Source organism: Hypanus sabinus, chromosome 11 (assembly GCF_030144855.1).
Source record: "Hypanus sabinus isolate sHypSab1 chromosome 11, sHypSab1.hap1, whole genome shotgun sequence".
In the NCBI taxonomy this organism is placed as follows: Eukaryota; Metazoa; Chordata; class Chondrichthyes; order Myliobatiformes; family Dasyatidae; genus Hypanus; species Hypanus sabinus.
Genome location: NC_082716.1, coordinates 59,332,943 through 59,355,981, shown reverse-complemented (window position 1 = coordinate 59,355,981; position 23,039 = coordinate 59,332,943). Strand labels below are relative to the sequence as shown.

The 23,039-nt window shown below is 39.7% G+C and overlaps 2 protein-coding genes across 3 annotated transcripts in view; both read left to right on the top strand.

Moving 5' to 3' along the window:
- Positions 1-3,506: 3,506 nt before the first annotated feature.
- On the top strand, positions 3,507-4,640 carry foxd3 (forkhead box D3). Its single transcript, XM_059983612.1, has one exon. It carries the CDS (start codon positions 3,507-3,509, stop codon positions 4,638-4,640), a length of 1,134 nt encoding a protein of 377 aa, XP_059839595.1.
- A 5,398-nt stretch (positions 4,641-10,038) lies between these two features.
- alg6 (ALG6 alpha-1,3-glucosyltransferase) overlaps positions 10,039-23,039 on the top strand; it is a 50,409-nt gene continuing 37,408 nt past the window's right edge. For both annotated transcript variants that reach the window (XM_059984419.1, XM_059984418.1), the window contains exons 1-5: positions 10,039-10,218; positions 11,572-11,656; positions 12,214-12,303; positions 14,758-14,846; positions 21,974-22,053. In XM_059984419.1, coding sequence (XP_059840402.1) covers positions 10,137-10,218; positions 11,572-11,656; positions 12,214-12,303; positions 14,758-14,846; positions 21,974-22,053 — 426 coding nt within the window. In that variant the 5' untranslated portion in view covers positions 10,039-10,136. The remainder of the gene's footprint in view (positions 10,219-11,571; positions 11,657-12,213; positions 12,304-14,757; positions 14,847-21,973; positions 22,054-23,039) is intronic.

The window sequence follows — 23,039 nt, the reverse complement described above, 5'->3', positions numbered from 1 at the left end:
TCTCCCTCTTCCTCCATCCCAGTGCACCATCTTGACTGGATTAGGTGCCCGTTCCTATTAGGAAGATTCGCCCAGGATCTGTTATTATTTTGAAAGGGATCTATGACGCCCAGCGTTGCTCTGCGATTTGCTCTTTCTCATTAGCAGCATGATATTAAATTAGATTATGAACGGTGCAAAAGAGAAGTCAGGTCGCTCGGTGGAAGAGAGGAGTTGCAGCTCACTTTTTAATTATAATGCTCTGCGCGCGTGTTGAAGTTTCACATAAAAGTAGCTGACTTTAAAAGTTAAGCGATTTTGACGAATAGTTTCTGATTCTGTTCGTATGTTTCTGTGTGCCCCGTTTATGATAACCTGTGTAAACCTGAAAATCTCGTTTATTTCCTAACATTACACTTCACTATTTAAACGGTAGCAATGATACCCAGATCATTATTTCTTCCTAAATATGTCTGATTAAGATTTGCTAAATTGACCCAGAAAGCCTTTCTGTAGAAATCATTGTAGAACAGACAGTTCTCTGAGTCAACACGGGGATTAGCACAATAGATCCCTAATCGAGGGGAAACAATCCTTTTCACGCTAAGGGTCATAATTAATGGTATGATTTAATTAATTTGACTTTTATTGTGTTTAAGAAATACGCATCAAAGGGACATGCGTCCTGTAGTTGTTTTTTTAATTCTCTGCTAAACTCCACTGAGAGTTAAGAAGATCATCGGAAATAAATAGGATGATGCTTTTGGAACAAAGGCGGCATTTTATGCTTCTCTTAACGATGGTCTTCCGACTACGAAGCTGATCGCCATTGAAAGCAACACCCCAGATGGTCGCATATAATAGTTTATTTTAATCAAACAGTGCTCAAAAATGAAATCATTGATCTTATTCTGCAGCTACATTCCAAGTTCTGTGTGCATTTTAATTTCTCTCGAAGCCAGACAAAGAAACTAATTTTAAAATATTTAACTTTTTGAACCTGGTTTCAAACAGGAAAAAATGGACTCATTGGAAGAAAATGGGGGAAAAAAAGAGACTTTGTGTGGAGAATTGCGGTTGCCAATATCTGTTAGTCTACAAGGCAGCCTATTTTAAATGAAGAGTGATTATGGAACCCCTGGTCACAGTAACCTCTACTGCTCTCATATTACACTAATTCAGTATTTTTCTTCAATAATTAAAGTCCCATCAGTTTCAGACGCAGAATATACGCAAATTTCGTCAAATGTAATGTACTGGACGTTAATCGCGTAATCGTAACGAATAAAATCGAAAATATATTAAAATGTATATGTATAGAAGCGAGTTTCTGATCTATTTTGTCCAAAAATGGATTTGGCTAAGAGTTTGTAGAATCAATTCATGCTTTTCTTTAAAAAAACGAGACGCTAGTGGCAGCCCGCCCAGGAACAAGTAAGCAAGGGAGAAAACGAAGTGCTTTGTAAACTGAGATGTTTCTGCCGTATTTACACAAATGAAAACAACAACCAACAAACACTCATTTATAACCAATTTACACCCGCATCGCGAGGTCCCCCCACCCCCACCCTCTCCCCTCCAGGCTTGATTCATTTTTTCCTCTTGTCCTCGATGATTGCTTAACATATCTTCATTCGCTTGGATTCCGCACTTGTTAAAAGAAAAGAAGAACACATATCTATATATCTCAATTGAAGTTCATTAACTGAAGTAAACAGTGGTCTAATTTCAACAAAATGTAAGGCCTTCACGAAAAATGATCGTTTTGTTTATAAACCAGTTTGATAATACTATTAGTCTAAAATCAATGTTGAGAAAATTTAAATGATGATGTAAAACAGCAACCAAGCAAAAAAAACGAAGTGAAAATTTAATGGTGACTAAACTGTGCTTAGCTCTGTGGGGAAAACGTTTACAGTTTATAATATCATTTTGTGTCACAGGGAAGCCCTGTCAGGTTTAAATGGTTATTCATTCCTCCCATCGAAAACATGTCGTAAACCCATTCACATGGTTTTGTTAGTCTTAATAGGAGGGTGGAAAGAATAATTGATTCTTTTGTCACTTAAAGATATTCTGATTTGAGTAGGAGGAATAGGGAGAACAAATCAATTCGATTTTAACCAAACACCAAAACGGAAAAAAATATTAAAGACAGTACTTACATATACAACTTTAGTGGTGCATAAAGATATTGCTTTTGAGAAGGGATTATTGCGCTGAAATAAGGCTTTTGTTTAAAAGCCGGTGTCAGTTCCTGTTAAACTTATTTGGAAAAGTATAGTTTCCACTCTGTAGTTTAAAAACCTTCTTTCCTGAGAACTGTATTGAGACAAACGCTTACCTTCAGCACTGTGAATAGCTTGTTCACATTCACCCACACTCTCCCATTTCCTAGTTTTTCATATGCTAACGCACAGGATGATTAGCTCGTTAACACCTCTGCACATCCTGGTCCAAATTTCTTTATTTGAGGCTTCTCCATTGTTACCGCATGTCTCCCCCAATAGCTACCACCCCCTCCCCATCCCTGCCCTTTTCATCCCCTCTTCACTAAAGCTAATAGATTAATCAATAACCATTTTGCTGTATGTGCGGCAGCCTATCTGATGCAGTTATAACACGTCTTTCTTAGAGAAAAAATGCCCTTTAGACGCTGGTGCCTGACTGTAAGACAATGTATATCACATAAAATAAACCGATCATTGTTTATAAAGAAAGCGAGTAACACGCCAATCTGCATAAAAATCCAAACTAAATAAATAGCGACACATTCATTAATATAGTTATATTAAGGTTTAATACCTAATTAACATTATTTTGATTGGGTGAATAGAGTGCCCTCAAATAAAGCAAAATTAATAAACAAAATATTTTGTAAGTCCTATTTCAGCATTTGGTCAAAAAGTGTAAATGCGAAGTAGAACATTCCGATTAAATAATTTGAGATCCCGTCTTGCTCCACCCTGCGAGCAAGTTTATTGATAAAGAATGCTTTGATCGCCTTAGTGAAATGGTACTTGTAGGAATGAGTGGTGCTACTGTTGTCTTGGCCGGATCTATGTTGACGATTACATGAAATAACTCGAGTTTTGCATGGCTTAACAGAGGGAAGTCTGACGTTAGTCCCTCACGTGACAACCCCGAGAGTATATCTTTAACTGAAACAATCACCAGTCTTTTTATATATATATAAAGGAGGCATAAAAGCTAAAGAGCTGCGTACCTGGAAACGCTTTAAAAATATTGCGAGAAATCATAGGAAAAGTTAAAACGTTGCAATGTGCAAGTTGAAATAGGCTGTCAAAAAGTTAAAGGTAATTGTTATTGACAGCCCCTTGACCTGCATTAAAAAAGCGTTGTCATCTGATCTGCAAGGGACTGCCAGCTGAGACAGTGTGTATGTGAGAGAGTCGAGAGACTGGCGAGAGAGAGAGGGAGAGAGAGAGAGAGGGGGAAAAGAAGTTTCTGCAGAAAAGAAGCCAAGCTCTTACCTTTTTTTTGGTGATTTGCGAAAGGGAAGCGTGATGACCCTGTCAGGCAGCGGCAGTGCGAGCGACATGTCAGGGCACACAGTCCTCACAGCAGAGGATGTCGATATTGATGTGGTAGGAGAAGGAGACGAGGGCATGGGAAAGGACAGCGACTCTGAGAGCCACGCCACCCACGATCAGGGAGAAGAGGTGGAGGAGATCGGGGCAAGGGAAATTGCGGAAAGTCCTACCGCTATCTGCCAGCCTTCCTCGGAGGGAGAAATCGCCAAATCGGAAACTCAGGAAAGTGGCTCCTCGAACGGCAACAACGTTTCCAAACCCAAGAACAGTTTGGTGAAGCCACCTTACTCGTACATTGCTCTCATCACCATGTCTATTTTGCAAAGTCCCCAGAAAAAGTTAACCCTTAGTGGGATCTGTGAGTTCATCAGCAACCGTTTCCCTTATTACAGGGAGAAATTTCCAGCCTGGCAGAACTCTATCAGGCACAACTTGTCCCTGAATGACTGCTTTGTGAAGATTCCCAGGGAGCCTGGTAATCCGGGTAAAGGCAACTACTGGACGCTGGACCCACAGTCTGAAGATATGTTTGACAATGGGAGCTTTCTCCGTCGGCGGAAAAGGTTCAAGAGACAGCCGACAGACCATCTGAGAGAGCAGACTGCCCTCATGATGCAGAGTTTTGGAGCTTATAGCCTGAGCGGTCCTTACGGGCGTCCCTATGCGCTGCACCCTGCCTCTTACTCTCATCCCGCCGCTCTTCAATATTCCTACATTCCCCCCGTGGGTCCTATGCTACCCCCAGTCGTCCCACTCATCCCATCCAGTGAACTCAACAGGAAAGCCTTTAATTCCCAGCTCAGTCCCAATCTTCAGCTCCAACTCAGCAGCCTGAGCTCCACGTCCATCGTCAAATCGGAGCCCACCAGCAGACCTTCTTTCAGCATCGAGAATATCATCGGAGTGACAAGCACGTCAGGCAGCTCACAAACTTTCATGCGGCCGCCAATAACCGCTCAGTCGGCTTTGGTCAGCCCCCAGCCCTTGTCCTTAGCGAGAACCACGGCGGCAATCACCCCAATCCTCAGTGTCCCCACGAACATAATTTCCGGACAATTCTTACAATCAGCAGCTTCGGCCGCCGGAGTGACCAAATGGCCATCTTAATACCTTCTATGCTTCCAATCGCTCACTCACCATACCATTTTTCCTATGGTAGTGAGTTGCACTGAACTTGACTGCAAATTATAGACTATAATCTTATCTTATATAAAAAAGGAATGCTTTCTGTACAGGTAAATACATTTGTAAATATTTATATAAAGAACCTATCGGTTCATAGTCATTGAGTTTTATTTTTTAATTAGACAGTTTCACAGTTGTAGTATAGAGCTCTGGGCTTTCTCACTTAATGTCTTTTTGAAAAGTTCATTGCCGGTAGTTTATTGATGAACATGTACAGATATTATTGACGACTGAATCATTCTAAAGAATTAATCCAACGGGAATAAACGGTCAATATTGTATACGACTACAAAAGCTTAAAGCCCTTTATATGAATTAAATATATGTATTCTATGTAGCGCCGCCGTCGTGTTGTACAATGGGAATTAAACTTTATAAATAAATTTTACAAATTGCAAACACTCATGTTCTTGTTCATTTATAAAAAATATATGCTATCAGCTGATAGATAATTTTAAAGTTATTTCTCTCTATCATAATTGTATTATGCGCGAAAGGATTACCACCCCACTGTTCAAATACATTACCATGACAGTAATCTCCAAAAGAAACGATAATATGACAGCTCGGCATATAATTATAAATTTAAAAAATCTCCAGTTGCGACGGCATTGAGGTCATTGCCTTTTTAAATTAAAAGCCATTTAATCAGCGGACATTTTGCGGTAGATATAGGGACGAAATTTGAGCTGACAGCACTTACTGTATAACTTCATGGAAGAGAGCTTCACAAGGGCAAACTGAATTGGGCTGGATTGAAATCTTTTTTTCATTTTAGTAATGTAGAGAAATATTTTCATTGGGAGATTTGCCATTTTAAAAGGTCGTGCTTAATAAAATCTCTAAACAAAGCGCTCTATCATGAGACTCATATTATGCATATAATAAACGTAATTCGGATTCTACGTGGTAATTTTTTTTGCATGGAATCGCAGGAGATTGCAATGCTTATATAGGATAGGAAAGTAGTAACTGCCATCGCTCTAAACTGGTTAAAGAGGTGCGTTCGAGCAGATTTTGTTTTTTGGGAAGAACCCGCTTTGACGGCCAACCAGGAGTTAGTTACAGTTTAGATTTCTTAGCATAATTTTCCCGTAGAATCATAAGATACAAGTTAAAATAAGATGCAGGGGCGCACCAGCAATCTGTTACCTACAAGTTTCCTAAAACAATGAAAAGAATACGGATGAAATAAAACAGGAACAGTGCGTGGTTCATATGTAAAATAATGTTAAACCTTCAAAGGAAATAGCACTCTGATGCGAATGTTCTGTGAATATTTAGATCCGTGGGCAAGCTTCTCCGTTCCCTGCGCTACTCAGCTGCAAGCTACTTACAAATATTGCATTTGAACGAATGTTCAATACGTACTAAACATTTGCAATTTAAATACATTTGGAATATTTTTTCTAATCATTTGTACAAATTCCAAGGCTGAACTCTCTAGAATGGAACAAAATGTCATATGGAAATGGGAAGCGTGGTTCTTCCGCGCTGTGTGATATGAATTCAAACAAATAAAAGCCCACCGCGCCGACTTCACTGTCAGTTCTTGGAAAGAAGGAAATATGATGTTCAGAAAGAATACTGGCTTTAACTAATTCTTGTTTAAAAACATTGTATTGGCGGGAGATTGCCTAAGCGGACAATTTTCGTTTTCAATGTTAAATATTTTCCTAATAATCTCGGGCAACGAGGTTGTGTTCGCATCGCCAGCTCTTCTCTCTCGGCTGTTTGTCTATGTGTCGAGGCTTCAAGTGTCGTTGCTGGTATTGAATTTCCTTATTTACTTCACACTCTGTGCTTAAAGAGAGTTGCGAGATGACTGACCCCGTCCAATATGAACAACATTTGCGCCCCAGCCAAGACACGATTTCTTTCTATAACAGTAAATATTATTTTACATCAGCAAACATTTATACCTCAGTATAAAAACACCAAATGAAGTGAGCCTCCCTGCTTGTGGGGGTGTGGTCTGAGTACTGGGATATACAGTATATTTGATAATCATTTGACACGGGCAGAAACGTCCACCTCCAACTTTATTTGAAGGGCAACATAATAACAGCAGATCCTTTCCCTAAATTGAATCTCCCCAAGTAATCCTTTTACAAGGAAACTGAAACTGATCTAAAAATGTTTTGCCTCTTGTTTCTATAAACGTAACAAGATGTTAAGCATTTGCGACCCTACTTATGAGTAGCGTTTACACAAATCTAGCAAATGGCGGATGGTTAGTGAAATATGAGCGTTAGTTCTATATTTAACTGATACCCCTGGGAAAGTAGAGGGCGACTCCTAAAGTCAGTGTCCGGCTCGCAAACTTGCTGATATAACCATTCCTAAATGACAACGCTCATTCCAACTCTTGATCCTTTGTTGCCTCGAACTTTTACTGAATCGTATTTATCCCCATTTATAACTTTTGAGTCGCCTTCCGGTCAAAAGTAATCTTGAAGTGATTTATGATTCTTGAATTTTCGCTCAACGAAACGACATAAAAATAAACTTCACAATCTTCTGCATAAATGGTGAATAGATGAAAAAGACACCAGTTTTAACCCCACCTGTTCAAAATATTTTTTTTTAAATTAAGGAACTCTCGTCTGGAGCAAACTGCTTTGTGTTACTCTCCCCCAGAGGAGAAGGTAGAAGCTGAGGGAAGTCCCGATTGACTAATTGACAACGCTTATATCAACCATGAGACGAGAAATTGGTAACCATAATTTTCGTCCTCGTTATAGTCAGAGTTTAGATCTCAGCGCTGTGTTGATAATGATGTGAGCAACATCATAATAATTATTTCAGCTTAACCAAATCTCGTTCCATTTGGAAGATCGGGGTTTTCTTTGGACGGCTGTGTGATACCGAAACCGAGCACTAGATGGCACTTACGGAATGTCTGAAATGTTAACAACTGTCTGACAGGTACTTTCAACACAAGAGCAAATTAGAAAAAAAGTTTAACCCTTACCAATTTTTACCAATAAACTATGCAGACATATCATGAATGTATGCACGCGTCCGTGTTGGAATTACGCATCTGACCTTCCGAGGAATTGATCATGTTTATAAAATATTAAAATGTAATTTCCTGGGTTTTACCGGAGCTTATTTTCGGACTGAATCCTGGTAAAGGTGATGCCTCTGTTTTTGTTCTTCAGGGACCCAACTATTTTTTGCATTTAATACGTAAATAAAACCTTCTCTCACCGAGGTCCAGGACCACAAGGTTTCAGCGTGAGAAATGCGAAGGATTTTGTTTCGAAAAATCTCTGGCCCTGTACCGGGTCATGGGATTGAAAGAGGAGGCGTCCTTGTTGCCAGAGACGGATCACACATATACCTAGCACGCAAGGGGGTTTCACTAATGACAAAATTCATTCCCGATTCTTGTCCATGTTATCTTTAGTGGATGTATCAGCGACCATTTGTTAAACTAAATAAATTTTATTTGTTTTTTTGCCGTGACTTTTACTCACACGTTATTTGTGCTCTTACCTGCGACCAAACAGACAAGTCAATTAAACACCTGACCCGTGATTATATATTTCAGATATTGTACTATTTTTAAAATAAAGAGAATCTCATCAAGTTCAGCGGTACGATTCACGCCGACCAGTCCGAGTTCAAGCCTGCTGTTCACTGCGCAGCCATTGAGTAGCATGGCATATTTTTTACGCTTTTAAATGCACTTCGAGAGTACCGTTTACAAATATTTGACAGTGGTGGGTTTAAACGGCGTATTTTTTTAAATGTAGTAAGTAAAATCAGCACCCTGGGATTATGTTGTCTGATAGATTCTACTTGGTCGGTTAAATTCTGTGGTTGTGTAGCCGTTATCCGAAATAAGCCGGTTTCCCGAGCGATTTTTCTCCTGATAATGAATTGAAATGAACAATCTCTATGTATAAATACACACAGACGCGTACACACAGTAAGTGTAGGAAATAACACGATTACAAAGATAACTAGACATTAACAAGTATTTTCCGGTTATTGAATGGATAAATATATCTTTCGACTTGGCATAGCTGACAACATTGATATATAAATAATATGAGCTGTTCGAAATTGACATTAATATCCAATGGAATATCCAAAGTAACAGTTACATTTTGCTTTTAGATTCTAAGTTTTAGACATTAGGTCAAGCACACAAACGAACTTGTGGTCACACAGGAATATGAGCATTTTCATTAGATCTTTTTTAAAATCTTCTAATAATTTCCTAAAAGCTACAAATCTGTTACTTTGTGCGCTTAAATAATTCCTTACAAGAGGAATTATCGTAAGAGGAAAAGACGAAAAGTATTCAGCAACCAAAGTTTCTCAGAATGAATGAAAACGAATCCAATTAAATTGTTCTACTTTTGTATTAAAACTAGGATATTCAATTAAATACCATTCTCAAATCTTGTCACTATCCAGATCAACTTAAATATATTCGAGGTTATGTATGAGACATCTAATTAGATAAAACTAATTGGCTCAACTGGTTCCATTATAATGTATGATGACAAATGAGGTTAAAATAATATTAATTTTGGCAGCAATATAAGGGAGCGTAGCAGAAAGTTTAAAAAACTATCTGATGGTAGACATTGACATAAACGATTTTATAAAAACACGATCGCCCAAATCATTCGTTTGACATTATCGGGAGGCGAACTCTTATGAGCATAAGCAAATTTATCCTCATGTTTTCCTGAACTGTTTGACCTGATTACACCCTTATTAATACATTATTGAAATACATGTAGTTCCATAACTGGTGTGGGTCATTCTATCCTCTATTCCTGAATCTTAATTCCAAATTTTCTGCGTCCTGCTCTGTATCAGTATTAGCAGCCAACGACACACCTTTATGTGCAAAGGATAACATACAATTATAGCACCAATCCACATATATAAAATCAGGAATGAAATGTCAGTCCAGATATCTTCCATTTGTCTATACTAGTACTACTGTAAGTTTTGCTAAATATGTCAAATTGAAATACAACCCAAATACGAATTTAAAATGTAGGTACTGCAATTAGAATTGAAACAGCTTCTGAAATGGTTGTAGGTATCAAATGAACAATCTTAAATAGTTTTATAAAATGAACATATTGCGGTTATTCAATGAGAAGTTAAACCATTGTAAAGTTTATCTTTATAAGTGACACTTAGTGTTTTCTCTGGAACTTAAATCAAATAAGCTTGCCGTAACTGAAAGTAAATTACTCACTGTCAATACACAGCACTGCGCCTGATTTGGCTGTGTTAGTGAGCTTACGTCATCAGGGGGCGCCGGCGGTGTGGAATGGAGCTGAAGCGCATGCGCGGACTTCAGGAAGTGCCGGGCAGAGCAAAGGCAGACTAGAAGGAACTGGAGAGGGAATTGGTTTGGAGAAGAGAGTTGTTGCTCTCGACATGGAGCGATGGACTCTCATTGCCATAGTACTCATTGTCAATTTAACAGTTCGTTGGGCGGTGTCTCTGAACCCGTACTCAGGTCTGTATTGCTGTTGTTCAGCCCTCAAGATTGTAAAACCTACCCTCCCCCCAAGCCAGACTCTTGTGCACAGAGTGGGAAGGTCAACAACTGCCTTTACCATTCATCTGAATTGTTGTCGTTTCGGGTCGAGAGCCTGTATCAAATCTTGAACATCCTTCTGCATCTACATATGTTTCTTGGCCCGCTGAATTCTTCTAGTTGATTTTCGCTCCAGATTACTACATCTGCAATCTTATTTTTTGAATGATATTTTGCTCATTAATGATTACTTTTCAAAGTCTATAACACTGTGATATACAGTAGTTTAAAAGTTCAGCTGAAATCACTTGCATGTGTGACATAATCCTGCGAGTATGAATGCATGAATTTTGTGCAACTTTCTCAATACTTAAAATATTTCATAAATAGTTTTCAAAGCATGAAGTTACTGTCAGGCTTGCCTTTTATTTGGTTTCTGATTCTCCTGCTGCTGAGGCTGCCTTCATATGATCCCCAACCCACCCTCAAAACTTTGTCTACTGACAACATCTTTTCATGTATCCCACAATTCTGTTTGGTGGCTCCTTATGTGACAACTGCAGTTTTATTGTCTTGAATTTCATGCCAGTGGGTCTACTTCACATCTTGTGCATTTTTCCCCTTTTTTAATTGTCCTTTTATGAATGATTTTCTTGCGTAGCTGATTAGTCTTCAACAAGAAATTTCTGCTTAAATTCAGCATTTCTTTTTTTTTTACGCTGTTTTAATTTTAATATTATCAGGATATTGTTGCTGCAACAGAGCTTTCTTACCACCACCATCTTTCTTACTCACTTTATGTGGTCCAGAGTTTGAAAATTCATCCCTAGTAGTTTATTACTTCCTTAATAATTTGGGTTGTTGCCATTTGAGAACCCTAGACCACATTCTTAGTCACTTTTTAAAACTGTTCTGTCAAGTTATAATCGGGGTTTGATCCCACATTTCCTCACATTAAAATGCTTGTTGATTGTTGGTCTTGAAAAAGCATGTTGTCATCAACAATTTTGTACAAAAGGCAGTTTGAGGAGATAGGAGAATGTATCTTACTGAATAACCTAGCCTTCTCACTTTATAGAATACTGTAATCTGTTCTATGGTCTACATCAAGAGTCAGGAAGCTTGGATAATACTTTCTCACTACTGAAATGATATTCCTCACTAACTGTACTGCTGCAGCAGGCAGACAGTCAATTAGCCTCAGAATGGGATTCTTTTTCTACTTTTTTCCCACTCTGTACACAGAGGCAATGCAGTTGCTCTCAGTAGCATAACTTTCACTAAGAACACTCTTTGATGTTATCTCTACAGCTGTTTTTTTTCTGTTATCAGGTGCTAGTAAGCCACCGATGTATGGAGACTATGAAGCTCAGAGGCACTGGCAGGAGATTACGTTCAATTTACCCGTCCATCAATGGTTTGTGATTTTGCAGTGCAATTAACTAACATTTAGATGTGTTAAGTAAGGAGATAAGGACATCTATTAATTTTTTTCTAAAATGTGATTGATTAAAAAAAATAATCTGTTTCCTTTCTTTCCTCCAACCCTTTCTCTCTTCCATACTACCATAGCAGTGGTTTGATTCTGGCACTTTTGCAATAGTTTTACTAAGTTCTTTGTACGTGAGCCCAGATGGAAAAAAGTAAGAGGCTGTTCAACTATTTCAGAAATGTTATGATCATAATCTCATTTAACATCTTTCTAGAAAGAGGCGTTAGATACTGCAATGTCCGACTCTCTCCCTCTTTACTCAACTGCAGCACGATTGTGTGCACCCTTCTGAGAACGGCTAACTCACCTAAAACCTCTTCCTGAATCTGAGAGAGCAGGATTCTTTATCATGCGGCACAATCACCTCTGGGAGGGCATTGCTAAAAACAGCATCATTTAATAAATAAACTTTATGAAATGTGCTTTATAAACAACCCAAGATCCAGCAACCTCTGAACATATTGTCAATTTATTTCTCTCAGGTACTTCAATACAAGCGACAATGATCTCAAGTATTGGGGACTTGATTATCCACCTTTAACTGCTTACCACAGTCTGCTTTGTGCATATGTGTAAGTTCTTTCTACTAATACAAGGGCAGCTTGGTATTTTGCTATTGTTCATCAGAATTCTTCAGTGTAAAATGGGTATGGATTTGAGCTTCTGATCAATAACTGACCACTTTCTGCCCTACAGTGGGGAAAGTTCAATAGCATTGACTTAGGTCGAGATTTGGCTCATTCTTGATGTGCCTTGTTAATAACATTGTCCAAATATTACCGCGAGGCACTATGATAGCGTAGCGGTTAGCGCTGCGCCTTTGCAGCTCAGAGCATCGGAGTTCAATCCCAGCTTTCTCGGTCAGGAATTTCTATATGCCCTCCCTGTGGAATGTGTGGGTTTTCTTCCAGGTCCTCCTGCTTCTTCCCTCAGTCCAAATACATACCAGCTAGGTTAATTGGCATTGTAAGTAGTTCTGTGTTTAGATTAGGGTTTGTCGGGATTGTCGGAGGGTTGCTTGGTGTTGCGTCTCAAAGGGCCGGGAGGGCCTATATGGTGCTCTGTCGCTAAGGAAATGTGCCAGTGAAGAATAGCTTTGAGTTGTAAATGTGCCCCACTGTAAATTACCATCTAAACGTTGTGTGAAGTTCTTATTCAGGAGCTTTAGGAATTGTTCAGTTGACTTAAACTCACAGCTCCTAATATTGAGTTAGAAAGTAAAGAACTTGGCCCTTTGAGGCTGCAGTGCCATTTAACACTCACTCCATACCACATTCCCATTCTCTCTTTCCACCTCTTGAAGTGTCTGGAAATCTCTCCATCTTCTCGAATATGTGGCGACCCCCACAGCCTTTTGTGTTACAGAATTGCACTTGCTCACCACCCTCTGGTGAAAAACTTTATTCGCTGTTGCAGTCCTAAAGATCTACCTTGTATCTTGAAGCACTGGTTCTGGACCCAGGCAAGCATGCTTCCTGCATGCATTCTCTCTCGGTAGTCAAATTTTTGTATGTTACAATGAAGTCCCCTCTCATTCTTCTAAGCTTGTGGATCCAGTCTCTCATATAGCTGTCTTGCCATCCCATAATTTGGTGCACTTCTGTCACACTGGCCTCTGTGGCAAGTATATTGTTTATTTGATAAAGGTACCAGAACTGCACGCAGCTTAAGTGGCCCGTCCAAGTATGGTAGTAGTTTGCTCTTTGCTCTGGTATTCAAATCCTTTTCCTTTGAAGAATGCCGTAGTTTTCTTTTTTTTTTAACTGCCTGTTGCATTTAAATGTTCACGTTAGGTGGTTGGTGTCCAAAAGCATCTGGATGCATTAAATAATGGTTCCTTTCTGTATTTCTTCCCATAATGTCCTGCATTCACCATATATATTTGTCTGCTCAGTCAACTGTCTGATTTGGCTGACACACTTTTGCTTCATCTCACAAGTCACTATTCCATCCTGTTTCCTGCCATTGACAATCTTAGAAATATTACATTTGGTTCCCTTGCCCAAATCAGTGATGTATATCATGGATTGTTGGGCTCAGTCACTGCTCTGCACTCCACTTGTCATTGCTGATCACCCTAAATAAAACATTAGTTGCTATTGCTCAGTTTCTTTTCCGTCAACCAGTTTTCAGTCTACAAATCCCAAATACTTAAATTTTTGCATTGAATCTCCTATGTGGAATTTTATATACATGCAGTGGCCAATTTATTTGGCATACCTGTACACCAGCTTGTTAATGCAAATATTTAATCAGCTAATTATGTGACAGCAACTGATTGCATGAAACCATGCAGGTTTGGTCAAGGGGTTCAGTTGTTCAAACTAAGCATCAGAATGGGAAAGAAATGTGATCTAAGTGATTTTGATTGTTGGTGCCAGATGGGGTGGTTTGAGTAAGTCAGAAACTGCTGATCGCTTGGAATTTTCATGCACAGCAGACTCTAGAGTTTACAGAGAATGTACATCTAATGAGCTGCAGTTCTGTGGGCGAAAGTGCCTTGTTAATGAGAGAAGTCAGAGGAAAATGATCAAACTGGTTCAAGCTGACAGGAAGGTGAAAAGTCGAATAACCAAGCATTGCAACAATGGAGTGCAGAAGAGCATCTCGGGGACACAATACATTGAACCTTGAAGTGGATGGGTTACAGCAGCAGAAGACAACAATGAACATACACACATTGGCTACTTTATTAGGTACAGGAGGTACTGAATAAAACGTTGGATGAATGTACACCTTGCATCTTACCTATTTTTGATTCTCTAAGAGCAAGCACCTTGTGTGAGTTCTTCAATGGTTGAGAGCAGTTCAGGCTCCTGTTTAAAGGTTGTGCACTTGGTTAAGTTATTGAAGGCCTTCATACCAAGAGCTATTTCTTTTCTGGGGTAGGAGAAGGAGATATTGGGTATCTTTTCTTGAGGCTACACATTTATTTTTATAATAAAATAAATAAATATACTGTGTGTGTGTGTGTTTACCTACATATAAAAACAGCTAATTTATTTGTGTGTTTCTTTCTTACTCAGAGCTGAATCAATAAATCCTGATTGGATTACTCTTCATGTGTCTCGTGGGTACGAGAGCCTTGGGCACAAACTATTCATGAGAGCAACAGGTAACTAAGAACTTCAAACCTGGCGGGGCAGGGGAAGCACAGTGTGGGGGTGGAGAGTGGCAGCTTGCTTCACCAGCAAAGCTCTTTTGTCAGCCTAAGAGCCGTTTTGGATGTTAGCATTTTCAAAGGTCCTGTTCGTGCTGTAGTATAAGGGGGAGGGGGTAATAAAAAGTGAAACAGTGGTGTGGAGATCCGCTCCACTGTCAGATCTGATCCTGACTCGGGTGATGTCTGCGTGGAGTTTGTACGTTTTTCCTGTAACTGTGAGGGGTTCTCTAGGGTGGTCTGGTTTTGTCTAGTGCAGCAAAGACATCTTAACTGGTACTGTAATATGTATAGTGCTGGAAGCAGGAGGGCATAGGTTTCAATTCAGAGGTGAGAAATTTAAAAGGAACCTTGGGCAGCTTCTTCATATAAAGGTCAGTGCATACTTGGAATAAGCTGCCCGAAGTAGTGGTTGGTGTGGGCACATTTAGATATCCAGATGGACAGGAGGGGTTTCAAGGGCTGTGGGCCAAATGCAGGCAGATGGGACAAGCTTGCTGGGCAACGTAGTTGGGCTGAAAGGCCTCTTTCCTGCTGTTTAACTCTGTGACGATATTATCCACAGTGCAGGCTGACGGGTTGTTGAGGGAAGTTAGAGGAAAATTATAGGATAAGTATAGATGAGTGCTTTATGGTCAGTGTTGATGTGATGGGCGTGTTTCCATGCTGTATGACTGCAGTGTATTTAGATTTAGGCTGGAACATGTTTGTGTCAAATAAATGCCAGGTTATCATCATCCCATACAATAGAAAGTGTATCCTGACCTTCAATGGGACCTTCCTCATTAAGTCCTTCAACAGCGCCTTTTGGCTGGTCACTGACCGAATATTTTTTAGAACCAACAATATCAACATCATAGCAGTGAGGCCAGTGAAAAAGGTGGACCCTCTGAAACATGGCACATTTTTTTGACTGTTATGAACATTCCCACTTTCATAATCTGGTAGCTGTTTAATTACACAGGGTTTAAGCATGTTTTGCCCTTCATTGCTTGGGCCAGCAAATTATCAAACAAAGACGTGCACAGATCAGATTGTCAGTGCCAGAAGTGGAATATCAGATATCCACAGATTTGTACAGCACACCCGGTAGTGACTAATATTTCTTGGGCATTTATGGCTTGAACATGTAGGTAGGGATGACAAAGGTGGAAATGTTTGTGTATGAAAATTAAGTACAGTGGATTCCAGTTAATTGGGACATGTCAGGAGCAGTATGTTTTGGCCCAATTTAGTGGCTGCTCCAATTATCCAGTTCCTTGGAAATGGTTTAAAAAGGTATTAACAAGACAAACCACCATCTAACTGAGTAACAAATGCATTTAAATGAAACACAGACTAAATCAGAACAGTACTAATATTACTGCGGTACTATAAAACTGTGTAGTGGTTCGTAATGGTTACTGATGAATGAATTTGTGAGTATACACTGGCATAGTACTCAATTGGTAAACTGTCCGTTCTTAGCCCCTAAAGCATCAAGGTTTAATGCTTTTCCCAATAATCAACAATTTCTTGTTATCAGTTCCTGACGTATTTGAACAATGCAGCACAGTTACGTGACCCATTGTTTTATTTTGAACCTGATTATGTTGGTGTTTGTAGCAAAAGGAATCATCCAGTGTGGCATGATTTTTTTAAAAAAAAGGCCCATTTCATTGGCATTGTAGATATCTGCACAAAATTTTTGAAGCAAGTGAGAAGTTTGTAGATTTCTATGTTTCTGCACATACAGCATCAACACTACCTTTCTCACCATGTGCCTTCTTGAATTTAATGCGCCTACATTTCCATTGAGACAACCAACCAACTGTTGCCTTAAAATCTTCATAATCCAGCTTCCTAGCTAGCTCCTTTGACTTATTTTTTAACATTGGTTCACCGACACGCACAACTCGTACAGTTACAATGGAAAGCCATTGATTGAGACCCTTTTCAATATCTTTACATTTTCGTTTTGGTAATATTCTTTGTTGTCCCTCTCATAATGCCTGTTCTAGCAATTGTAGATTTTGGCAATCTGTTCAGGTGACGATAAGTGGTGTTGGGCGGATAGCTTTTAATTTGGTCCAGTAGGGTATCTTTTTCAGCTAGTGTCACATTTTTTTGGGGCTAGAGTCTGTACAGATTTTTTTTACAGTCAAAGTTAAAGAAAACCAAAATTATCAAAGAAATAATAATAAATAGGAAATATCGAGAACATGAGATGAAGAGTCATTGAAAGTGAGTCCACAGGCTCTGGGAGCATTTCAATGATTGGGCAAGTGAAGTTGAGTGAAACTCAACTTTTGTTCAAGAGCCAGATGCCTAAGGAGCAATAGTTGTTCCTGGGCCTGGTGATGTGAGTCTTGAGGCTCCTGTACCACCTTCCTGATCACAGCAGCGAGAAGAGAGCATGTCCTGGGTGGTGAAGGTCCCCGATGATGGATGTTGCTTTCCTGCAGTAATGTGCTCATGGACTGGGCCACATCCACTACTTATTGTAGGTTCTCCCATTCAAGGGCATTGGTGTTTCCATACCAGGTTGTGATGCAGCCGGTCAGTATGCTCTCCACTACACAACGCAAACTCTAAGGAAGTAGAGGCGCTGCAATGCTTTCTTCGTAATTGCACTTGCGAGTTGGGCCAAGGACAGGTCCTCCAAATTAATAACACCAAGGAATTTAAAGTTGCTCTCCCTCTCCAGCTCTGATCCTCTGATTCAGGTTGAATCATGGACCTTTAGTTTCCTCCTCCAGAAATCAATAATCAGCTCATTGGTCTGCTGACATTAAGTGAGAGGTTGTTGTTGTGGCATTACTCAGCCAGATTTTCAATCTGGGTCCATCTATATCAAGATGAGGATGATAATGTGGTAAACTGGGCCAGCAAATATGCCAATGACACTGAGATTTGGGGTGTAGTGGACAATGAGGAAGACTATCTAAAGCTTGCAGCAGGATCTGGATCAGCTGCACAATTAGAGTGATAAATGGCAGATGGAACTTAATGCAGAGTGAAATGTTGCACTTTGGGAGGACCAACCAGGATAGTTCTTACACAGTGAGTGGTAGGGCACTGAGGAGTGTGGTAGAACAGAGGGATCTGGGAATACAGATCCATAATTCCTTGAAAGTCACGTCACAGGTAGGGTCATAAACAAATCTTGTGGCACATTGGCCCTCATAAATCAATGCGCTAAATACAGGAATTGGGATGTTATCATTTTAATTATATAAGATGTTGGCGAGGCCTAATTTGGAGTATCGTGTGCAATTTTGGTCACTTAGCTATAGGAGAGATGTAAATAAGATTGAAAGAGTGCAGAGGATGTTGCTAGGACTTGAGGATCTAAGGTATAGGGAAAGGTTGAATAGGCTAGGGCTTTGTTGCCTAGAACATAGAAGATTGAGGGAGATTCAATAGAGGTGTACAAAATTATGATGGGTGTAGATAGGGTAAATGCAATTAGGCATTTTCCACTGAGATTAGGTGGAACTACAACTAGAGATCATGCGTTAAGTGTGGAAGATGAAATGTTTAAGGGGAATATGAGGTGAAACTTCTCTCAGAGGGCGGTGAAAGTGTGAAACGAGCTGCCAACACTAGTGGTGGATGCGATTAATATTTTAATATTTGAGAGGTTTGGATAGGTACATGGATGGGAGGGGTATGGAGGGCTATGGTCCAAGTGGAGGTCAGTGTGATTGGCAGGTTAAATGGTAAGGCATGGACTTTATGGGCCAAACAACAACTATCTGTTGTTGTGCTGTAGTTTTTTTTAAGATTATGACTCCAAGTCGATTTAAAAGTACTTTTAAAGAGAAATTATATGCTTCAGATTGCAGTGATAGTAATTCAAAAGATGTATGCATACAAGTATTGTACATGGCCTGCAGAGCGTTACCGTGGTTCACTGGAGCCATCTTGCAAATGGATAACATAATATAAGCACATGCAACTGTTCACTCTAAGCACAGTGTAGTGTCTAACAGCCTCACAAGTGCATGTGCTTAACCATTTCCTGTCCCAATTAAGCAGAATGGTATTGTAAATTAATGAAGGGAATCCCAGGTATTTTTTCGATTTGTTTAAGAGTTGTTCCAAATAATTGGCTGCCCCAGGTAACCAGTGGTCTATTAACCTGAATCCACTGTACATTGGGAAAGTCACAAAACTGTATACTGATTATAATAAGGAATTAAAAAAAATAGCTTTATGGAAGCTATGCAGTTCTGATGGTTGATTAATTCTTATGAAGTCAAGTGTTGTGCGGCTTCTGCTTTTGTAGATGAGGGAGAAATGTGTATGTTACTGTCAGCCATAGTCTCAGACTGAACATTCTGCTGCAGCACCCTCTGTCCAAAGTCTTAGATCAACTTTCATTAACACCTGTTCAGTGGGGATCTAGAGAATTCTGCTGGTCATGTGGAGCTAGAACTCAGAGGGTGTAGCACAATGAAACCCTTCAACCCACAATGTTATGCTGATCTTTTAACGTTCTCCAAGATCAATCTAAACCAGGGGTTCCCAACCTGGGGTGCATGGACCCCTTGCTTAATGGTATTGGTCCATGGCATAAAATTTTTTGGGTACCCCTGATGTAAACCTTCCCATCCCAATTGCCCTCCATTTTCCTTTCTTCCATGTGCCTCTCTAAGAGTCACAAGTATCCTTAATGTATCTGCCTTTACCACAACCCCTAGCAATGTGTTCTATTCATTTACTACTCGCTGTTTTTTTAAAAAAAAACCTCTGACCATCCCCCTAAATTTAAATAACCTTAAATTGTGTCCTCTCATATTAACCACTGCCGCCATGGGGTAAAAGGTGCTGGTTGTCCACTCAATCTACCCTTCTTATCATCCTATAAGAACAGCATATTCGCCCGTTCTGTACTAACTTCACATTTGTTAAGGTTTCTCTCTCTAGTTAATACTGAAGCAAAGTATTCATTGAGGATCTCCCCTACCTCCTCCAACTCCAGGGTCACATTTCCTCTTTTATCCCAGATCAGTCCTACCATCACTCATGTACTGTTCTTCATGCACATGTGGAAGGCCTTGGGGATTTCCTTAATCCTACTTGCCAAAACTTTCTCATGTCCCCTTCTAGCTTTCCTAAGTCCCTTCTTAAGCACCTTCCCAACAGCATTATCACTTTCAAGAGTCCTGTGTGGGTGGGACAAACCAATCCAGCACCCCATGTAAGTGCTCCCTAAACAACTTCTACATTTCTCTTGTGCAGTTCCCTGAATACATCCACTTCCAATTTATGTTTCCCAGTTCCTGCGTGACAACATCATAATTCTCTCTCCCCAATTATTACTTTCTCATACCGTCTGCTCCTATCCTCCTCCATGATTATGGTAAAGGTTATGGAGTTGAGGTCCCTGTCTCCAAAAGGCTCACCCACTGAGAGATTTGTCACCTGACCAGGTTCATTGCCTAGTACTAGATCCATTATGGCCTGTCCTCTCGTTGGCCTGCCAGCATACATTATTGTGTTAGGAATCATTCTGGTTAGATTACAAGTATCATTTTTCTCTCTGTCCCATACATTAAAGGTGTAATGTGTTGATTAAAATTCAATGTGAAATGTCTATTGACAGCTGTGAGTGAGGCGATTGTTCCTTCCTAAACTGACATGATATTAGAGATTTCCAACCAATACTTTGAGGAGGAAGCCTCTGGGTTTCTACAAACCATTTTGGTCTGGACTCATTGCATCCAATGAGTCCCATCCACAATACATGCAGTGTACTATTGCAAATTGTCCCCATGGTTCAATGCTTTAAACCATGGCATGGACCAGTAGATAGAATCAAAAGACCCATGATATTTTGTGATAGATTGTATTTGTGTGGGAAAATTGGGCTGTTGGTGGTCAGGGGCTAGACTGAATATATTGAGCCATAATTTGATAAGCTGACTCTATGGTGTGAAATAATGGACTTGAACTCGTGGTGGAGAAAATAATACCAGACCAGAAATCCGAAAGAAATGTGATTCATTGGAAATACTGCAGTAAGATGCCCCAGAAAGATTGGGGCCCACACCAAAAATATTTTTTCATTTCTTCTGGCTATTTCCTTGTGATCTCGGAGTGTCAGTTGGGTTCAGTTAGTTCTTGATTTTCTGCACAATCATTTTAGACAATGCAGATCAAAAAGAATGTGTCCCTGCTCCTCCTCATACACTGCATGCATTAAAGTCACATTGAAGTTGAGATGGACTAAAGCAGCAGAAGGGAAAGTGGAATGCAATCTGCAGCAGTTTGACCCAGATTGTAGTTACGTTTTTCCTCAAGGTCACGTTGTTGAACGATGGGTCTCTTTTAGATGGACCAGGTTCAGACTACAATCCTTAGAAGCTTGAGAACTAAGAGTACAAAGAAAAGCAAATTAGCAGTTCTGACCAGGAAAATGGTCTGAATTCCATGATCTATTCGGTAAACTGAGATTGTAATCTCAGATGAACAAAATCAGAAAGCATTTTTTTGCAGAATGGTTGCAGAAATGTGGAATATCCTTCTCCAAGTCACTTTGAATGTTGGGTTAATATTATAGCATTTTGTGGGATATGCAGCAAAGTCAGACAAACGGAGTCGAGAATAGAACCGGTTTGAAAGAGTGAGCAATTATACTCCATGCAAGCTGAAATATCTTAAGATGTATCTGTGGAATGTACTGAGTTAAATGGTCAGGATGGTGTTGGTAGTGCTAAAAATGGTGCTGGAGTCCTTGGTAGAAGGAAAGAGAAAGTAGTAAAATATTATTGATTCCAGGTCTTATTTAGGCAAGCTTGATATGGTGAAAAGTATGTTTTTAATGCCTACTGATTGTCTAGAAGTAGACCTAATGAAATCAGTAGCCTGTGGAGGAGGTACATTGCAGTGACTAACAGTTGTGGAATGGTGTAACAGGGATGGTGAGCTAATTACCAAGAAAATCTGTTGAAGCAGATAGCACGTGGGTTCAGCATTTGAAAGATAACATCAAAAGTCATACCTGTGGACTAAGGTTTCACCATTTGGAGGCTTTTTATTATCCCATGCAGTAAGATTCTGATTTACATTTCTAACATACTACTAATTTTATTTAGTGCTTGTGGCAGACTTCAGTGTATATATCCCGGCGATCCTTTACTATATTCTTCATTGTGAAGGTCCAGAGACCATGAAGGTAGGCATTGCATTCAATATTACTATTGCAATTTTTAAAAATCAGTTATTAAGCAAGTGCTTGCTGTGATTTTTTTAGCCTTGAGCCATATACTTAAAATATCAACTTTTTAAAACAATTAATTTTGTAAGTAGAAGATAGTCTCAGATAGTTGTTCCAAGAATCAAACAAATGGCATTGGTATTTTGTGAAGCAAAAAATTGCAGGTACTGGAAATCAGAAATAAAACTAGAAAATGCTTGAAATAACTTTCTGGTTCTGATAAAAGGTCATTTCAAAGCTAGAATTAGAAAATACAAGTTTCTATCAGAACAATTAGACTATATCATTGGAGAACTAGCAGTTACTTTCTTTACTGCAGCTTGTTTCCTGGTATTTTTAATCATGCTTTTTGCTGACAAAGTAGACAGTGGTTGGCCTCATTAAGAATGACAATGAGACGATATACAGAGATGAGGTAGAGCAGCTGGTAGAATGGTGCGAGCACAACAACTTGAGTCTCAATGTGGACAAGACCAAAGAGGTGATTGTGGATTTGAGGAAGGTGCAGGCTGACCACTCCTCACTGCACGTACTCAGCTCTTCCATAGAGAGAGTTCGGAGCACCAAGTTTCTGGGAGTGCACATAATGGATGATTTCACCTGCTCCCTCAACACCACCTTTTTGGTCAAGAAAGCATTGCAGCGTCGCTGAAGAGATTGAGCAAGTGAGGGTCCTCCCCATTAACCAGTTTTACAGGAGCACCATTGAGTGTCCTGACAAGTTGCATCACTGTCTGGTACAGGAATTGCAAGGTGACTAACCACTTGTCCTCTTACAAAGGATTGCAATAACTGCTAAAAGGAGCATTGGTGTCTCTCTTTCATCCATTAGAGATATTTATCAGGAGTGCTGCATACAGAGGAGCCTTAGCATTTTCAATGATCCCTCCCATCTGTCCAACAATCTCCTTAATGCCCTACCATCAGGAGGTACTGGAGCATTA